This window comes from Uloborus diversus, unplaced genomic scaffold, assembly GCF_026930045.1.
Source record: "Uloborus diversus isolate 005 unplaced genomic scaffold, Udiv.v.3.1 scaffold_14, whole genome shotgun sequence".
NCBI lineage: Eukaryota > Metazoa > Arthropoda > Arachnida > Araneae > Uloboridae > Uloborus > Uloborus diversus.
In genome coordinates this window covers 4,535,819-4,555,410 of record NW_026558098.1, presented here as the reverse complement: position 1 = coordinate 4,555,410, position 19,592 = coordinate 4,535,819, and the positions used below count along the sequence as shown (strand labels likewise).

At 37.1% G+C, this 19,592-nt stretch overlaps 1 protein-coding gene across 1 annotated transcript in view; it reads right to left on the bottom strand.

The window, feature by feature from the left end:
* Positions 1-819: 819 nt before the first annotated feature.
* The window catches only part of LOC129232851 (protein krueppel-like), a 57,067-nt gene continuing 38,294 nt past the window's right edge, over positions 820-19,592 (bottom strand). The window contains exons 2-4 of the mRNA XM_054866950.1: positions 11,873-11,967; positions 2,037-2,139; positions 820-908 (exon numbers count right to left, since the gene is read on the bottom strand). Of these exons, the coding sequence (XP_054722925.1) occupies positions 820-908; positions 2,037-2,139; positions 11,873-11,967 (287 nt within the window). The remainder of the gene's footprint in view (positions 909-2,036; positions 2,140-11,872; positions 11,968-19,592) is intronic.

Sequence of the window (19,592 nt, the reverse complement as noted above, 5' to 3'; positions counted from 1 at the left end):
ATTGTACAAGAAATACACCGTCAGCTCAGTCATTCCAGCCGAGAACTGCAGCATCGTGCTTATTAGCACTCATCAGCCCGACCAAGGAAGTGACTGAGCTGGAGGTGGAAAACCTATTAAGGAAGCCAAGAGTGCCAAACACACTGGTAGCTAATAAGGCCCTGACCAGACGAGTGACCGAAACAATGGTTCGGTTCAACTTGAAGATAAGAAGGCAAGGCATGGTATTTTCTACTGAAAATACTAGTTGGTTGGTTTATTGGATTTTTATGGCGCAAGAGTCCTTGAGGGCTATACTGCGCCAAAAGATTTTTTATTATTTACTATTTATTTTTCATTTCAGAATAAGTCAAAAAGTAAAAGTAAGCATATTTTGAAATAAAAAGCATAAACGTTCAAGTACTATTATTAAAAAAGGATAGTCTAAAAAACATATAAGGAAAAATTGCTGAAACAATGTCTTGAAAAACAAGGAATGGACGGATTTACAAAATGACGAGAAAAACACCAAAATAAAAAGAAGAATCCAATCTCCTGGAGGAAGGTGTACAAATTGCGACGGGGTGGGTCCCCCAGCAAGTCTTTCACAGATGGATTAAAACCATCAAAATATTTAAAACGTATTTGATTAAAATTTGGGCAGTTGCATAAAATATGCAGCACTGTCTGATTGACGTTACATTTAATACAAGTTGGAGTTGGTTCACGGCATAAGAGGTATTTATGGGTGAACCTAGTATGAATACTAGAAAATTGCTTTGAGTAATGTTTACAGGAAAATATATTCTGACCAGAATGTGTTTTCAGACGTCTCTTTAACTATGGAGCATTGGGAATGCTTTTTGAGCAATGTTCAAAGGAATGCGTTTTCTCTCCAGCATCATGGATTTTCATATGTCTTTTTAAATCTGAAATGTTAGTAAATGCCTTTGAGCAATGCTCACAAGCAAATGGTTTCTCGCCAGTATGAGTTCTCAGATGCGTCTTTAAATACGAAGCGTTGAAAAATGTTTTTAAGCAACGTTCACAGGAATACGGTTTCTCGCCAGTATGCATCCTCAAATGTCTGATCAAATGTGAAGCAGTTGAAAAGGCCTTTGAGCAATGTTCACAGGAATACCGTTTCTCGCCAGCATGGATTCTCAGATGTTTACTTAAATCTGAAGCGTCGGAAAATGCCCTCGAGCAAAGTTCGCAGGAATATGGTTTCTCGCCAGTATGTACTCGAAGATGTTTCTTTAAATTTGAAGCGTCGGAAAATGTCTTAGAGCAGAACTCACAGGAATAAGGTTTCTCGCCAGTATGGACTCTCAGATGTTTCTTTAAATCTGAAGCGTTGGAAAATGCCTTTGAGCAATGGTCACAAGCAAGTGGCTTCTCACCAGTATGGGTTCTAAGATGTATCTTCAAATATGAAGCGCCGGAAAACGCTTTTGAGCAGTGTTTACAGGAATACGGTTTGTCGCCAGTATGGATCCTTAGATGTCTCATTAAATGTGAAGGGTTGAAGAAAGTCTTTGAACAATTTTCACATGAATACGACTTTTCGCCTGAATGGATACTTAGATGTCTTATTAAACGTGAAGAGTTGGAAAATGTCTTGGAGCAATGTTCACAGGAATATGGTCTTTTATCAATATGGGTTCTCAGATGTCTCATTAAATATGAAGCGTAAGAAAATGCCTTCGAGCAATGTTCACAGGAGTACGGTTTCTCGCCAAAATGGTTTTTTATATGTTTATTTAAATCTGAAGCGTCGAAAAATGCCTTCGAACAATGTTCACAGGAATAAGGTTTCTCCCCAAAATGGCTTTTTATATGTTTGTTTAAATCTGAAGCGTCAAGAAATGCCTTTGAACAATGATCACAGGAATACGGTGTCTCGCCGAAATGGGTTTTTAAATGCATGTTTAAGTCTGAAGCGTTAGAAAATGCCTTTGAGCCATGTTCACAGGAATATGGTTTCTCGCCAGTGTGTACTCCTTGATGTTTCTTTAAATCGGAAGCGTTGGAGCATGCTTTTGAGCAATTCTCACAGGAATGCGGTTTCTCGCCAGTATGTACTCTCAGATGTTTCTTTAAATCTGAAGCGTCGGAAAATGCCTTTGAGCAATGTTCACAGGAAATCGGTTTCTCGCCAGTATGTTCTCTCAGATGTTTCTTTAAATCTGAAGCGTCGGAAAATGCGTTTGAGTAATGTTCACAGGAATGCGGTTTCTCGCCAGTATGGATTCTTAGATGTTTCTTTAAGTTTGAAGCAGTTGTAAATGCCTTTAAGCAATGATCACAGGAATACGGCTTCTCGCCAGTATGTACTCGCAGATGTCTGATTAAGTGTGAAGCACTAAAAAATGCCTTCGAGCAATGTTCGCACACATATTTTTTCTGTGAGCCATAATGGATCTCAGAATGCTGAGCCATTGCGAAAGAATATGAAATTGTCCTTTGCTACAGTTCACAACATGATGGATTTTCAAAGATGGACTCTCAAGTGCTCTTTTGATCACCATACGTGTAAATAGATCAGAAAGCACAAGAGGATAACAGTGCTTTTTTGTTTTAAATCAGAACTCTCATATTTGTTGGTATAGAATCTGTTAACCATAAACCTTAACAGTGAATGTTCTGTCAACTTTGAATTGTAAATTAAGTTCTGAAACAGGCTTTGAATACAAAACAAGTCTTTTTACACTAGTACCAATCCTTTAATGGTTATGAGAGAAGGAAGGTTATTAAGAGGAAGGTTTAGTTCATTTATTTTTTTAATGCCCAAGTGTCGGTTACTTTGCTTTGATAGTTGATCTGTGATGAAGGTCTTGTCGTAGAATTGAGACAAACTTAGTTTTTGAGAAGTGAGCTTCATGGGTATGCGTGTATAATGAGATTTTAATCAAAACTCGTCCATACAGAAACTCTTGTCACTTTTTACTGTTTTTGACGTTATCTTTTCAGTTTCGGAAAACGAAGGAGACGGTGTGGTTCTAAGGACTTTTTTTCTTTCCTTTTGTGCTGAGAATTATTCAACTTTAATGTCATTGAATATCGTTCAAAATCTCAGTAAAACTCATATTGCGTGCGTCAGTGCTCAGAAAATTTGACTTTTCAGACGATCGTCGTGCGAATAAGTGGACAGAAATACAGACAATTACACACAAGTGCTTGATTCGTGGTTCTGATGATAACACAAAACATAGTCAAATGTGTTACAGAGATCAAATAAGAAGTTCCCGGTTAGACAACAATACTACATTGAGTTTTCGATCATGATTCACAGCTGATTGGCAAAGTCTTTGTTCATTTAACCATCTTTTGTTGGGAAGGGTTGGCCCTCAGTTTCAAGATTGAAAGAGGAGTTAGTATATTATTTCTTCTGCTTACTTTCGGTTTGGCGAACGAGTGAACCACTAAATCAAAATAAAGTGATACTTGCAAATAAAAAAAAACACCAAATCCTGTTAATAAAGGCGTTGCTGTTTGCTTTTATAACTGATAAACACTTCAGCTGTTGACACTGAAATTTTTTTTTACTCAATGATGATTTTAGGATGAGCAGTCCTTACTTAAGCAAGAACTACTACCCACTACATGAGTTTAAAATATTGATATTTCCTGGAAACATCGCGAAAAGCGATTTCGGACTTGGAGCAGCCTGCATTTAATGCAATTTGCACTCGTCTTCTGCTTGATGTCGCCTCAATTGGTTTCGGAACTTAAAATTCAGGGAAACTTCATTATCGTTGCAGTTCCTCGAACGATCGCTTCGACATGAATCTTCAGACTAAAGCAGAAACAAAGGTCTGTATTGGTATAGGGCGTGTCAGTCCAGCCTTGCATTTGAAGAGTTTCAACAACATGCAATCCTGACTGTAGCTGAAAACAAATAAAAAGAATTAATAATTTGAGTATACTGAGAAAAAAAAAATTTGAATTTTGATCTCTTGAATTCAAATTATGTTTTTCGCAATCACGATTGTGTGTGTGTGTGTGTGTGTGTAGGCATGTGTGTTTATGTGTGTGTGAGGGGGTATGTATGTTTGTGTGTAGGGGGTATGTGTATGTGTGTGTAGGCATGTGTATTTGTGTCTGTGTGCAGGCATGAGTGTGTGGGTAGTTGTGTGTATGAGTGTTTGTGTGTGGGGAATGTGTATGTGTGTGTAGGCATATGTGTTTGTGTCTGTGTGCAGGCATGAGTGTGATGAGTGTATGGGTAGTTGTGTGTAGGCATGAGTGTGGGTAGTTGTGTGTAGGTGTGTGTGTATGTGTAGGTGTCTGTATGTATGTGTAGGTGTCTGTATGTATGCGTGTGTATGTATGTGTTTGTGTGTGTATGTATTTATGTGTGTGCGCGAGTGCGAGTGTGTGTAGTTGTGTATGTATGCGCGTGTGTGTAGCATATGGATGCCGGTCGACGGTGATGCTGCAGAGGGTGCTAGCGGGAAAATAAAATGATAGCACATCAAAACTGTCAGGTGAGAACAATAAGCAATCGTGATTGCTCAAAAAAACTTAACGTACAAGTAGTTAGGTGTTTCACATGTGCCGCTTTAGTCCGGTTTCAACCATGCTTTTAAGTGTCTTGTCTAAATGTGTTCGGTCGCATTCAAAAGAGGGGGTAGTGCTTTACAAAGACCCAGTCAAAAAAATCTATGTCGGGAGGGGTTTTTCTTTTTTGGTCTAATTAAATATAGTTAACTTTTAGAAATTTAGCACACATATTTATAATTGTATTCCATATAAGTACAACCAAACCTGTTTTTATGCGGTGGATAGGAGCTGCATAAAAAAAATCGCACAAAAAAGAATTGTTCGAAACTTCACGAGCAGCTATAAAAAGTTGTTTTCGCAGCACAGAAAAAAAAAAAAAAAATATGCGGTGGATAGAGCCGCATAAAAAAAGTCTCTCGTAGAAAATAACCCAGAATGTTATATTCAAACGAAATCAAAATAAACCAAGTGATGACAATTTTTCCAACTCCCGAAAAAAAAAAAAATTCGAATAAGGAAATTTTTGCGAGGTCACAGTAACTTCTCATCGGGATGACTCTGTCGTCAATTGAAGACGACAGGGGCATCACTCGCACTCGTTTTATAAATAATTTCCGCTAGTTTTATAAATAATACCACCAAAAAAAAAAAAAGAATTTTGACCTCTTGAATTCAAATTATGTTTTTCGCAATCACGAGTGTGTGTATATGTAGGCATGTGTGTTTATGTGTGTGTGGGGGGTATGTGTGCTTTTGTGGGGGGGGGGGTTGTATGTGTGTGTAGGCATGTGTGTTTGTGTCTGTGTGCGGGTATGTGTGTGGGTAGTTGTGCGTATGAGTGTTTGTGTGTGTGGGGGGGGGGAATGCGTATTTGTGTGTGTAGGCATATGTGTTTGTGTGCAGGCATGAATGTGTGGGTAGTTGTGTGTAGGTGTGTGTGTTTGTGTATGTGTGTAGGCGTATGTATGCGTGTTTGTGTGTGGGGGGTTTGTATGTGTGTGTAGGCATGTGTGATTGTGTCTGTGTGCAGGTATGTGGGTGGGTAGTTGTGTGTATGAGTGTTTGTGTGTGTGTGGGGGGAATGTGTATGTGTGTGTAGGCATATGTGTTTGTGTGCAGGCATGAATGTGTGGGTAGTTGTGTGTAGGTGTGTGTAGGTGTGTGTGTATGTGTAGGTGTCTGTATGTATGCGTGTGTTCGTATTTGTTTGAGTGTGTGTATGTGTTTGTGTGTGTGTAGGCGTATGTATGTGAGTGGGGGGTTTGTATGTGTGTGTAGGCATGTGTGTTTGTGTCTGTGTGCAGGTATGAGTGTGTGGGTAGTTGTGTGTATGAGTGTTTGTGTGTGGTGGGGAATGTGTATGTGCGTGTATGCATGAATGTGTGGGTAGTTGTGTGTGGGTGTGGGTGTATGTGTCTGTATGTATGCGTGTGTGCGTATTTGAGTGTGTGTATGTGTTTGTGTGTGTTTGTGTATGTGTGTGTAGGCATATGTATGTGTGTTTGTGTGTGGGGGTTTGTATGTGTGTGTAGGCATGTGTGTTTGTGTCTGTGTGAAGGTATTAGTATGTGGGTAGTTGTGTGTATGAGTGTTTGTGTGTGTGGGGGGAATGTGTATGTGTGTGTGTGTAGGCATATGCGTTTGTGCGCAGGCATGAATGTGTGGGTAGTTGTGTGCAGGTGTGTGTGTGCGTGTGTAGATGTCTGTATGTATGCGTGTGTGCGTATTTGTTTGATTGTGTGTGTGTGTTTGTGTATGTGTGTAGGCGTATGTATGTGTGCGTTTGTGTGTGTGTCTGTGTGTGTACGTGCGTGTATGTGTAGGATATGGACGCAACCTGGAGACTTTAGAGGGTGTTGTTGGGAAAATAAAATCAGGAATTCAAAACAGTCAAATGAAAGCAATAAGCAATTGTGATTGCTCAAAAAAAAAAAAAAGATTTCACAAAAACAGTGTACATTATTTTTTTATAAATATGACTTGGAAATATCTTTCTAACCGTTCACCTAACAACGCCGTTTAATATCTATTGAACAAAGATAGAAAACATACGCTATAAACTAAATGTTGTGAGTTTTTATACATTTTATCCTTACCAAGTTTTTTAGCATGAAATAAATATCACTTTTAAGTAAAGTAAACCAGTAAAAGAAAGTTTTTGCATTTTATTAATAAATTTGTTTTACAAAGATGAATATTTAAAAATGACTCTCAGAATATGAATCTAGTAGTATTTAAAATAGAAACCTTCATGCTTTTTAAATTCCAAAAAAAATAGCTATATAAAACTATGCACAGTATTCTATGCATGCTCCAAGAAGGGCAAGAGTGGGTAGTTAGACCAGAAAATTCAATATAATTTTTACTTCCTTTTACAAAAAAGGAAGTATTGTGTTTGCGAAAAAAAATTTCACTCAAAAATGGACCTTAATTTCCATTTTGCTCACTCCCGAATGAATTTTGAGTTATTTTTCGACACGACCACACATGCATACACACGTAAGAACGTACAGATGCCCGAAATATCCATTTTGAAGATTCCCGAGTTAGTTACAACGAGTTTTCTCGTGACGTCTGTATGTACATCTGTATGTCGCATAACTCAAGAACGGTATATCTTATAAAGTAGAAATTTGGTACACAGACTCTTAGTGGGGTATAGTTGTGCACCTTTTCCTTGGCTTGCATTAGGGTGTTTCTAAAGGGGTCTTTTGCACCTTTTTGGGGGGAAATCATTGCTAATTTCGACGCAAACTCAAGTGGTGGTATAATTTGGCGAACACTTCGCGATATATCGCCAGTTTTTTTCAGTCGTCAAGTTTTATCGCCAACTTGACGACAAATTTGGCGATTTTTTTTTTTAAAAATCTGGTTTCTATTTGGCCATTGTTGGTGAAATAACTCAAGAACGGAATGTCCTAGAAAGTTGAAATTTGGTACGTTGACTCCTAGTAGGACCTAGTTGTGCACCTTCTCTTTTGGTTGCATTTGGATGTTCCTAAGGGGGTCTTTCGTCCCTTTTTGGGGGGAAATCATAGTTAATTTCGATGTAAACGCATTTGGTGTTATAATTTGCCGGACACTTGGCGATATATCGCCAGTCTTTTTTAGTCGCCAAGTTTTATCGCCAACTTGGCGACAAATTTGGCGATTTTTTTTTCTCTGGTTTAAATTTGTCCACTGTTGGCGATATTTAGAGAGTTAACTATTAAAGCCCATTAAAATTGCCAATAATGGGGAAATGACGTTAAATTGGAGTAAAAGGAAGTCATGTGATGCACACATAGGCTCGTTTTATTCTTAAACAACACAGAAATCAAATTCTTCCAAAGGGCACAATGCGCGTCACTGGTAATAGGTGCTGTAAAAGTGGATCTTGAAAAAACTACGAATTCACATCACCATCATAATTGGCTCGACAGCCCGTCGTGGGCCTTGGCCTTCTTTAGGAGATCCTCTCCTTCTTTGCTCTACGAATTTACACAACCGAAAAAAAAAAAAAAAAAAAACTCTAATTTGAATTCCGAATGAATTTGAATTATGTTTTTCGCAATCACGAGTTGCGACAAGACTCTACTGGTTAGTGTTATTATTTCTAGAAATGGCTCCCCCGCCCAAGCATGTCCCTCCTCCTGGGTGGTTACGTGTATATAGTTGTGTGTGTGCAGGCTTACGTGTGTGCACGTAGGCGTGTGTATGTGTGTAAAGGCGTGCGCGCGTAGGCGAGTGTGTATGCGCTTGCGTGTGTAGGACATGGACGCCCAGCAAAAGTGGATTCCGGGGGACAGTGGTCAGGACCAGCCGCGCCGCCACCAGTGGACGGTGGTGCTGCAGCCCTGGTCCAAGCTGAAAAAGGAACCGGAACGTCAAGGACGGTCAAGTGAGAACAATAAGCAATCGTGATTGCTCAAAAAATTTGAACTTTGACATCTAGAATTCAAATTATTTTTTTGCAATCACGAGTGTGTGTGTCTGTGTATATATGTAGGCGTATTTGTGTGTGGGGGGTATGTTTGTTTGTGTGGGGGGATGTGTATGTGTGTATGTGTTTGTGTGTATGCGTGTGTGTATGTGTTTGTGTGTGTAGGTGTATGTGTGTGAAGGTGTATGTGTGTGTAGGTGTATGTGTGTGTAGGTGTAAGTGTAGGCAAGTAAGTGACGCAACCTGGAGACGGTTTTCCCCAGAGAAGCAGCATCCTGAGGCGGCCGGTCGACGGTGGTGCTGCAGAGGGAGGCGGGGGGGGGGGGGGGGGAAATAAAATCATAGGAATTCAAAACTGTCAAGTGAGAACAATAAGCAATCGTGATTGCTCAAAATAATAATAATAATAATCTGGATTTTGACGTCTTCAATTCAAGTTATGTTTTTCGCAATCACAAGTGTGTGTGTATGTAGGCGTGTATTTGCGACCACGAGTGAGTGTGTGGGTATGTGTGTATAGGTATGTGTGTTTGCGTCTGTGTGCATGCATGTGTGTGTATGCGTGTGCGTTTGTGTGCATGCATGAGTGTGTGTGTATGCATACGTGTGCGTTTGTCTGTGTACAGGCATAATTGTGTGGGTATATGTGTGTGTGTGTATGCGTGTGTGTGTGTAGGATATAGACACAACCGGGAGACGGTTTTTGCTAAAGGAGCAGCCGGGAGGGTCGACGGTGATGCTGCAGAGGAAGGCAGCCTGAAAGAAAGGATCACTGGGGACAAGTATAGAGACAGTTTAGCTGATCAGCTCCATACAACGATGAAAACTTTGTTTCCCGAAAGAAATGGAATTTTCCAATAAGATAATGCAGCTGTCCATGCAGCATAACTTGTCCAATTATGGTGTGATGAACACGAGGCTGCAGTTGACCATGTGCCTTGGGCAGCACTGTCACCTGACCTGAATATAATCGAACCGTTTTGGTCTATTTTAGAGCAATCGATATGGTATCGATATTCTCCACCTCAAGAGAATTTCATGCAATTTCATTTACTACTAGCTGCGTCGCCCGGCTTTGCACGGTCCACCTCGAAAATAAAAGTTATGTCAAGTGACCCGAGTTCAACACTCAGGCTTGAACCAAAAAAAAAAAGTCAGTGAAATTTTGCGGCAGAGATTGCGGAAAAAACCATAAAAAGGAAACATTTTAAATCCCCTGATTACAGGAGAAGCCTCAAAACAAAAACAAGAATTTTACCTGTTCATATTCGAGAAAAAAAATGGCAACAGATCTTTTATCTTAATGATTTTCTTCACGCTATACATTTTAATAAAAGCGTTGTTGCTGAAAGTTGAGATGAAGCACTGAATAATAATTTGAATGGAGGAAAGCCTTCGAAAAATATGGATTTTATTTTGAAATCTAAGAGTCATAATTAATAATTTTTAATTGATATCTCCGCTCATTATTATCGGAGGATTATGTTAAACAGCCAAACATGAAGACGGGAAGATGACGAATCCATCGATACCTGGTTCGATGGTCAGTTCACTGTGGTTCGGGAGAAGAAGCTTGGACATAGATAGATAGATAGATACTCAGATTTTATATGTATAAGATTTAACATAAATACATTTGGGGGGGGGGGGGAGTTGTTTCACGAAAATCTAAAACTTGAAAATTTAACAATTTTTGAGACAATTTTGAAAATTTTGAAATCAATCTATGACTTTTAACGTATTGTAATAAATGCAACTAAATTTTTTATACTGGGCCCATGAAGAGATCAGCAGCAGCTAAATATTTTCAGCAAAAGTAGCAAAAACCTTCGACCTTCCTATCGTCGAAATAAGACCTTCGTGGTTTCATGAATAGTTTTGAAACCATTTGAATATAATCATTCAAATACGTTAAATATTATACATTCATTTAAAAAATTTCAAAGTATTAAAAAAAATTGAATTTAACATCTTGTGAAAATTTCTTTTTTTTTTGCATCAAACTTAAAATGTCTTTAAAACAAGCTGTTTTACAACTCTGTGTTTCTCGTAAAACTTGAGAAGTTGAAAACTATGATGAACATACTTTCATAATTTACATATTTATTAATAAAAGTGTGTGTGTGTGTGTGTGTGTGTAAGTGTTACAAAACTTCTTTGGTTCTGAATCGTTTCGCAACTGTTTTATGAAAATGTAATTTCTCTTCATATGATGTGGAAAAATTATTATTTTAATAATACTATGGCTTTCTAGACCAGTCACGTGTACTCGAAAACCAAAAGGGAACTAATCATAATTTATTCATATTAAACTCACATAAAAATAAAGTAAATATTGTAAAACATATGTACATAATATATTAGCCAGATACAATGTGAAGCAATAGATATAGCTACGAGAAAGAAAAGTTATACGATAAACAATTTATTTACTGGCACAAAAGCAAATTATATTAGAAATTAGCATATATAAAACTACTCACAATACGTATTTGTTATTAACTGAAACGGTAATAATTTCTTTACGAACAGCTGTTTAAATTGCATTAAATATCATTAAGAATATGAAAAATTGCGGAATTCGCTTTTTAATTAACAAAATGATTTACCATGGGAATTGTTTTAAAAAAATTCAAATTAAATTAAAACATTGTCGTAAAACATGCATTTTTTGCTTAAAGATGGCGCCACCTATTATTATTTCGAGGCATATTTTCTCAAAGGCAGCTTTCATTTGTTTTGCAAAGGATGAAATTGATTGGAAATAAGAATGTTGTTTTTGTCAACAACATTCAATATAAGATCTCATATGCAAATGCTTATTCGTATTTAGCAGATTACAAACAAGAAACACACTACGAAAGACGACTTGCAACATCACAGGCGTCACAGCTTTGAAGCTTTGATTGACACTCGAATAAGCCAATGAGAGGGCCTGAAATTTTCCTACGTCCGAACAGAAGTAAAGGTAGCTTATATGCTCCCCAGTATGGTTTCTCAAGTGTACTTTCAGGTTTGATAAGTCAGAAAATTCCTCAGAACACACTTTACAGGCAACTGGCTTTTAGACAGTATGGGTTCTCAAGTGTTTTTTCAGGCTATCACAATTTGAATATTCCCGAGAGCAAACTTCGCACGAAAATGATTTTTCGTCAGCATGGGTTCCAAAGTGGTTTTTCAGGTATGAAAGTCGAGAAAATTCTTTTGAGCAAACTTCACAGGAGAATGTCTTTTCCCCGGTATGGATTAGTAAATGTGTTTTAAACTCGACATTTGAGAAAAATCTTTTGAGCAAACTTCGCAGGAAAATCGCTCTTCCCCGGTATGGGTTCTCAAGTGTGTTTTGAGATTCGTCATTTGAGAAAATTCTTTTGAGCAAACTTCACAGGAGAATGTCTTTTCCCCGGTATGGGTTCGCAAATGTGTTTTGAGATTCGTCATTTGAGAAAAGTCTTTTGAGCAAACTTCGCAGGAAAATCGCTTTTCACCGGAATGGGTTCTCAAGTGTCCTTTCAGGTTTGATAAGTCAGAAAAATCCTCAGAACACACTTTACAGGCAACTGGTTTTTAGACAGTATGGGTTCTCAAGTGTTTTTTCAGGCTATCACAACGAGAAAATTCCCTAGAGCAAACTTGGCACGAAAATGACTTTTTGACAGAATGGGTTCCAAAGTGGTCTTTCAGTTGTGTTAGTCGAGAAAATTTTTTATAGCACACTTCCCAGGAAAATGGCTTTGCCCCAGTATGGGTTCTCAAGTGTGTTTTGAGATGCGTCATTTGAGAAAATTCTTTGGAGCAAACTTCACAGGAAAATCGCTTTTTCCCGGTATGGGTTCGCAAATGTACTTTGAGACTCGACATTTGAGAAAAATGTTTTGAGCAAATTTCGCAGGAAAATCGCTTTTCACTGGAATGGGTTCTCAAGTGTACTTTCAGGTTTGATCAGTCAGAAAATTCCTCAGAACACACTTTACAGGCAACTGGTTTTTAGACAGTATGGGTTCTCAAGTGTTTTTTCAGGCTATCACAACGAGAAAATTCCCTAGAGCAAACTTGGCACGAAAATGACTTTTTGACAGAATGGGTTCCAAAGTGGTCTTTCAGTTGTGTTAGTCGAGAAAATTTTTTATAGCACACTTCCCAGGAAAATGGCTTTGCCCCGGTATGGGTTCGCAAATGTATTTTGAGATGCGTCATTTGAGAAAATTCTTTGGAGCAAACTTCACAGGAAAATCGCTTTTTCCCGGTATGGGTTCGCAAATGTACTTTGAGACTCGACATTTGAGAAAAATGATTTGAGCAAATTTCGCAGGAAAATCGCTTTTCACTGGAATGGGTTCTCAAGTGTACTTTCAGGTTTGATCAGTCAGAAAATTCCTCAGAACACACTTTACAGGCAACTGGTTTTTAGACAGTATGGGTTCTCAAGTGTTTTTTCAGGCTATCACAACGAGAAAATTCCCTAGAGCAAACTTGGCACGAAAATGACTTTTTGACAGAATGGGTTCCAAAGTGGTCTTTCAGGTGTGAAAGTCGAGAAAATTTTTTAGAACACACTTCACAGGAAAATGGCTTTTCCCCGGTATGGGTTCGCAAATGTATTTTGAGATTCGTCATTTGAGTAAAGTCTTTTGAGCAAACTTCGCAGGAAAATCGCTTTTCCCCGGTATGGGTTCGCAAATGTACTTTGAGATTCGACATTTGAGAAAAATCTTTTGAGCAAACTTCGCAGGAAAATGGCTTTTCCCCAGTATGGGTTCTCAAGTGTGTTTTGAGATGCGTCATTTGAGAATAGTCTTTTGAGCAAACTTCACAGGGAAATCGCTTTTTACATGGCTTTTCGACAGTATGCGTTCTCAAGTGTCGTTTCAGGCTATCAGAACGAGAAAATTCCCTAGAACAAACTTCACAGGAAAATGACTTTTCGCCGACAGAGAAAGGGTTTTCGTCAGCGTGAGTTCTCATATGCCTCCTTAAAGCGGAAGCGGATGCAAACGCTTTCGAACAATGTTCACATAAATTTTTAGATCCATGATGGATCTCGGATTGATATGCCATGGCGGAACGGTATGAATAACTCTCACAAAACAACTCACTAAATGATGGGTTTCCGCACTGAAAGAAATCACGAAATCATAAATGGCTTTTAAATAAAATCTCATATATTTGTCCTGCAGTAAACTTTAAAACAGGCTTCAAAGAATTTAAAAAAAGAATAAATTCTTCACACTAAAATGCATTGCTAGATTTTATGTCACACAAGTTCATTTTGTCAACCAAAAGTCTTAAAATCTTTTTATCTCAGTTTGCCTGCGTGCCGTTTGCTTTGGCAGTCAAATTTTTATGAAGACCTCGTCCAAATTTGACACGACCTCAATCTCGTAAGGCATTTCATAAGTATTTGCATTATCGGTTCCTTATAACACCTCCAGTATACACAATTCTTATGGTCTCTATATTCATCGTAATCATAAATTTGAAGCACAAGAAAAAATTTTCCACCTTCACAGATACACGATTTTTTTCTATACGGTTAATATTATTCCTCCTTTGGCAGTTGCAAAGTACGGAAAGATTTCAGAAGGTTGGAAGTAAATGTACGAATTATTTTGTATCTTACGAATCTCCATACAAAACTTTTGTTTAAACATGACACAAATATTTATTTGGCCAGTCTGGATCATCACAAGTATTGTGCTTGACACAAAAAACTATTACAACAAAACAGCCAAAAAATTGTACACAGCCTGTACATTGCCTCCAATGGCACGACCCAAGAGAAAAATACTTTTTTAGAGAAATCACGCGGACAAGAGAACTTACTTAGATAAATTATGTCAGCCTGGTACCAGTTGTCGAAAGGGGAGAAAATATTTCATCAGAATTCGCAAGGAAGAGAAACGAAAAAATTTCTTCTGAATTCATTCATTATCATTGATTTGTTGTTAGTTAATGGATTTCTGGTTATAAAAATTCAGCAAATTTTTGAGAAATACACAGCACAGCATTTCACTTCGTTTCACTCATTTGCCGAATGAACATATTGAACCAATTTCCAGCGTTCGTCGGACTCTGATCTTCCAGTGAACTCGAGTTGACATTTCAATTCTAAAACAAGATCTCCCGACTTAAAATTGTTAAAATCTTTCTCAGATCTTCGACGACTGTTTGTATGCCAGAGTCCACGGTCTGAAATGAAGTGAGATAAACATGTGATAGGTAAAAGTAAAAGTAATCAATAAGTTAAAAAAAAAAAACAATATTTGAGAATTATCAAGTAGATAATAAATCAAACACGGAAAAAGTATGAAGCAGAGCAAATAGAGCAGCGACGTATGGAATGAGGGTGAAGCAAGGACGGATTCAGGAGAGGATCAAAGGGCCAGCTGACCCCCCGTGACAAGATTTATGTTATGACTAGCTGCGCTGCCAGGCTTTGCTCGGTCTACCTTGAAAAAAACCGTTGCGTCAAGTGAAGATCTTCAATAACCAGGAATAAATGAAAGAAAAAAAAAACACCATGGAAAATTTTCTCGCCAAACAATGACGACAGATACTAAAATACTTTTAAGAAATTAAAATAAAATGAGAAAGATAGATTTAAAAGGCGTAACCATGGAAACACAAAATAAAATAAGTTTAAGAATTGAAAATGAGAAAGATGGAAATAAACAATGGATTCAAAAAGCGTTACCGTGGAAACGCAAAATAAAATGGTTAAAAACTTGAATAGAGAACAGATTTTCGAACTTCATTTAATTCGCTTGTAACTTTTTTTCTAATGGAGATAGAGGGTTAATTTTGCTACCTTAGGTCGAGTTAGATCTGGAGTAAAAAATGCAGCTCTTTCCAATGGAGTCAAAACGAAAACTGTGGGACAATTCCTTCACTTTTTATTGATGGATTTAATGAAGAAAGTAGTGCCTAAATTTCAGTTAAGCCTAAAAAAATTCGAGCTAAAAACGTAAAAAATCCCGCTGAAATTAAGTTAGAGCATTGGAACAAATTGCGTAGAACGCGGAAAATTCTTCCCTTTCCAACGATATGCAATATTGCGAGTAATTGTTCACCCCCATATTCGGGAATTTATGTGAAAATTGGGCCTAAATTGGAATAAAAAAAGAACAATTCATCGAATTGTTTTCGAACTGGTCTGCAAACCTTCTCAGGACTTAAAGGAACAAACTGTGAAAATTGCAGCAAAATCGGCTGGGTAGTTCTCGCGTTTTGCGAATTCAAACACACAGACGCTTTTGGGAGACTTCATTTTATACTATGTAGAGATTATTTTTGAACTTCAAATTTTTAAATCCGAAAATATAGTACCTGGAATCAATGTTAATATATATATATATATTTTTTTTTTTTTTTTTTGCTTGCTTCTGTTCGGTATTTCTTCTTAGCGCGTCATAATTCAAAGAACTGACTGGGTTCGTTTACTGGGCCATTGCTATTTTTAATTTTTTGCTAATTTTCAAAAGAAGAATCATTTCTAATGAGCTTAAAGTTTTTTCAAAGCACTCTTCCAACTCAAACCACATGTTGTCTGAGCTTTTTTCAACTATTTAATAGCTGTAATCTTATGTATTCAGAGCTTAGGGTAACGTGATTAACCTGTCTACCTAAAGAAATATGAGTTTTGATGAAAATGTAAAGGAATATAATCTATAGCGCAAGCTGCGGCATTGCAAAATGTAGCGGGAAAATATTGACAAGGTTTCGATCGCATTTGGGGGGGGGGATGGGCACCCCTGCTTAACTGATACTTTTAAGGGGTTACAGTACCTGAAAAATGACCAAACAATAAAAAAAAAACTATTTCTTATTTCAAAACTAAACACTAGTCTAAACACAGGGGGAAAGTTTCATTGCTTTAGTTTAAATATTTAAAAAGTTACTAGAGGACCCGACAGACGTTGTTTTGTTCAAAATTTGTAAGTTTGAAAGTTAAAAAACTTCAATAAACTATCAAATGTTTGAACCGTTTTGTTGAAAAAAAAAATAAGTAAAAAGAAAATGTTTTAAGCTGCTTGATGTCAGAATGCGTACATTTATTACAACTTGATTTATCTAATCCCCACTGGGCAGTTGTTTTATTAACTATTTTTTCTCCCGTGCTTGATGGTGTGGCATCTTCAGTCCTGTGCCCTTTTTGATGCCGCGCGTCCATTGTGCGACGGGGATGCCCGACCGTACTCTGTGGAACTGACGGACAGCTATTCTTCTTCTACGCCTTTGTGCCTTTGTTGGAATACCGCTTCTAAATAAAGGACTAGACTGTCTGGCACCACTTCGGACAGTTTTAAAACCAGGTGTGACGAGTTTGCCTGACAGCCCTGGACGGTGTCCGACTTTGTCGTTGCCGAAAAACCGCAGACGGGGAGGTGTGCTCCATGTTAATGAGGCGCCGGTCGACCAACGAATCCGGGCCCTGGTTTCTTCTACAAAAACAACGTAGCAGTGTTCGTCACCAAGTTTCCACCAATGGGATATTTTAAGGGGGCTTAGTGGACAAGCCCCGTTTCTTCGAAAAAGACCTCGATCCACACTTTTGAAAAGCAGATTGCTCTAGGACTTGAGAGAAACAGGTGCCCTTAGGCATTTCTCCGGTTTCGTTGGAAACCGTGATTTTTTTTTCGTGACCACCACTGAGGCAACTGTGTTTGCCTGAATTTGTAACCCCATCAATGTAACGATTTTTATTTTTTTTTTTGTAAATAAATTTTTTTTTCGTTAATTTTAAAAAGGGGTTTAGTCCTTCCTTGTTCGTGGTGTGTTTTGATTTAATGAAAAGATTGGAATTGTTAATCTTTACATCTGTGACTCACGACGTCACAATGGTTTGTTTCTTCAGCCATACTCAAAGGATAAAAACCGTCCTCAGATATTAAGTGTAAAAAACTAACTACCCATTTAGAACCAACAGAAAATCCCGCTGCAACATCCCCCATATGAAAAAGAATAAAACAATCGAAAGGATATCGTTTAAAAAAATGATAAAGGTAAAAACAGTTCTTTGAATAAGCGAAAATCACCCCCCCTCCCCCTCCTCCGATGTAAAATAAATACATTCTTCAATCAAAGTGACGAAACACTCTTTAAAAACGAAAAACAATTCTTTGCAATTCGAAATATTTCGCCAAATAAACAAAAAATACAATAAATTACATTAACAGTAGCTTCAAAATGTAAACAAATGATCACCCAACTCTATTGTTTAAAGCCAAAGTCGCCAAGTCACCACGTTACTGTAATCCAGCGGATCAGTGAGCGAAGCTAACTCCGACCGATTAGCCGTCTGATCTTTTGCAGGAAAACTTTTAAAACTTCAAATATTGCCTAATTTGTTCTTTCCACCAAAATTAAAGATCTTCCACTGCACTGATCTTTTGTGTACAGAACTAAGCTGTTGTAATTTACCTGAACGAAAATAAAATTTGTTTCGTCTTTAAATTCCATCATCTTTTCCTTTAAGGATTATCAAACTAATCAGTTTATTATTAAAGTATTCTTGACATTGGTGCCAAAACTGAGATGGATTTGAGCCGAGAAACAAATGTTGCTGGGCACGATACTTTCTGATCATTTGGTCAGGAAAACCTAAAGCACCGACCCGGTCACATGGTTCAACTACGGCGACAGAGCACACGTTTTGCGTGAACTTTACTTTACCAGTACTTTACTTTAAAATATATCTCGGGACCTAAAATCGTTGCTTTCAAGAAATGAAGGCTTCACACACACACACACACACACACTTTCTCTACGTTTTATCTATTCTCAATTGACATATCACAGTAGGAAATTTCATTACAAAAAGCAGAACTGGCTTTCTTATTGTCCTTTGGCAACCGGTTAAATATTTATTTCAGTTCTCGCTCAACAATAGATTAAAATAAATATTAATCATTTGGGAGATATAGCCAACCAATGTTTAAATTAATTAATTAATTAACAAAAACGTTTCCGATTCGATCCATCGCGCTTCAAAACCATGCTTGCCACACTTCAATTACACACAAAAAATTTGATCAAAATCGGTCCAGCCATTTAAAAGCCTTATGGTGACAAACGTCCGCACAGAAGATTTTTATATATTAAGATGAATGATTTTAGGTAGTGCTCGCTATGTGTTCTTATGCAAAAAGAAAACTTTAAATTGATTTTTCTCGATGATCGGTTTTTTTTTTTTTTGTGTTTTCGTGTCATAACCTACACACATATACATATACACACCTACACACACAGTAGTATGTGTGTAAGTGTTTTTGTGTCATAAGAATCCCTAAGGATTTTTTTCTATGAAAGATACAGCTTTAAAGTAATACTTTTTGCAATTAAGATAATATATTTAACAAAACTGTGCATTGGATAAGCATTTTATAAATTATTCAAATGTTTAGAGCATGTTATACCTTTAAAAACCAAATTTTTTTGAAAAAAAATACGATTTTCTCCGTAATTGATCACAGAAAATTTTCTAGTAAACACAAAAGCAAATGAATGCACAGATTTTTAGAGTTGATGATTGTGATCGTTTAGCAAAAAGATTTTTTTTATATTAGTTTAAAAACAAAAAAAAAGTCATAGGGATTTTAAAAAAATTGAAATTTTCCTAAATGTTTTGAATTTTTAAAAAAAGTAAGGAATATTTTAAAATTTTTTAAAAAAATTATTGATAACAAACTAAGTAATCATGTTATGGTTTGAACAAAAAATAGAATTTACTTAAATTAAAAAAAAAATATGCTTGAAAGGTATTGTGACCCCTTAAGTAGGAGGCGTAACGCTGACCATTACAACCTGACCCCCCCTTACAAAAATTTCTGGATCCGCTCCTGGGGTGAAGGGAGCACTGGGGTCTAAATTGATGTGGCATAACTTCACGGGGGTCACAGTTTCTTGTATCTTTGTATGTAAGGCGATACGGGGGTTTCAATTTTTTTTAAAGTAATTTTCAATGAATTTCTTTGAAATTTTCAGCATATTTACATGATGCTAACACTAACTCAAATATAAAATTTCATTGAATTATTTTGAAATTTAATTTTTTTTTAAATTTAAATTTAGATTTTATAACGCTTTTGTTATATTACTCCTTGCAAACGAAAATTCATCAAATTTATAAAATACTAGCAAAATATGATACGTAAAACAACCGAAATTAGGACGTTGGAATTACTTT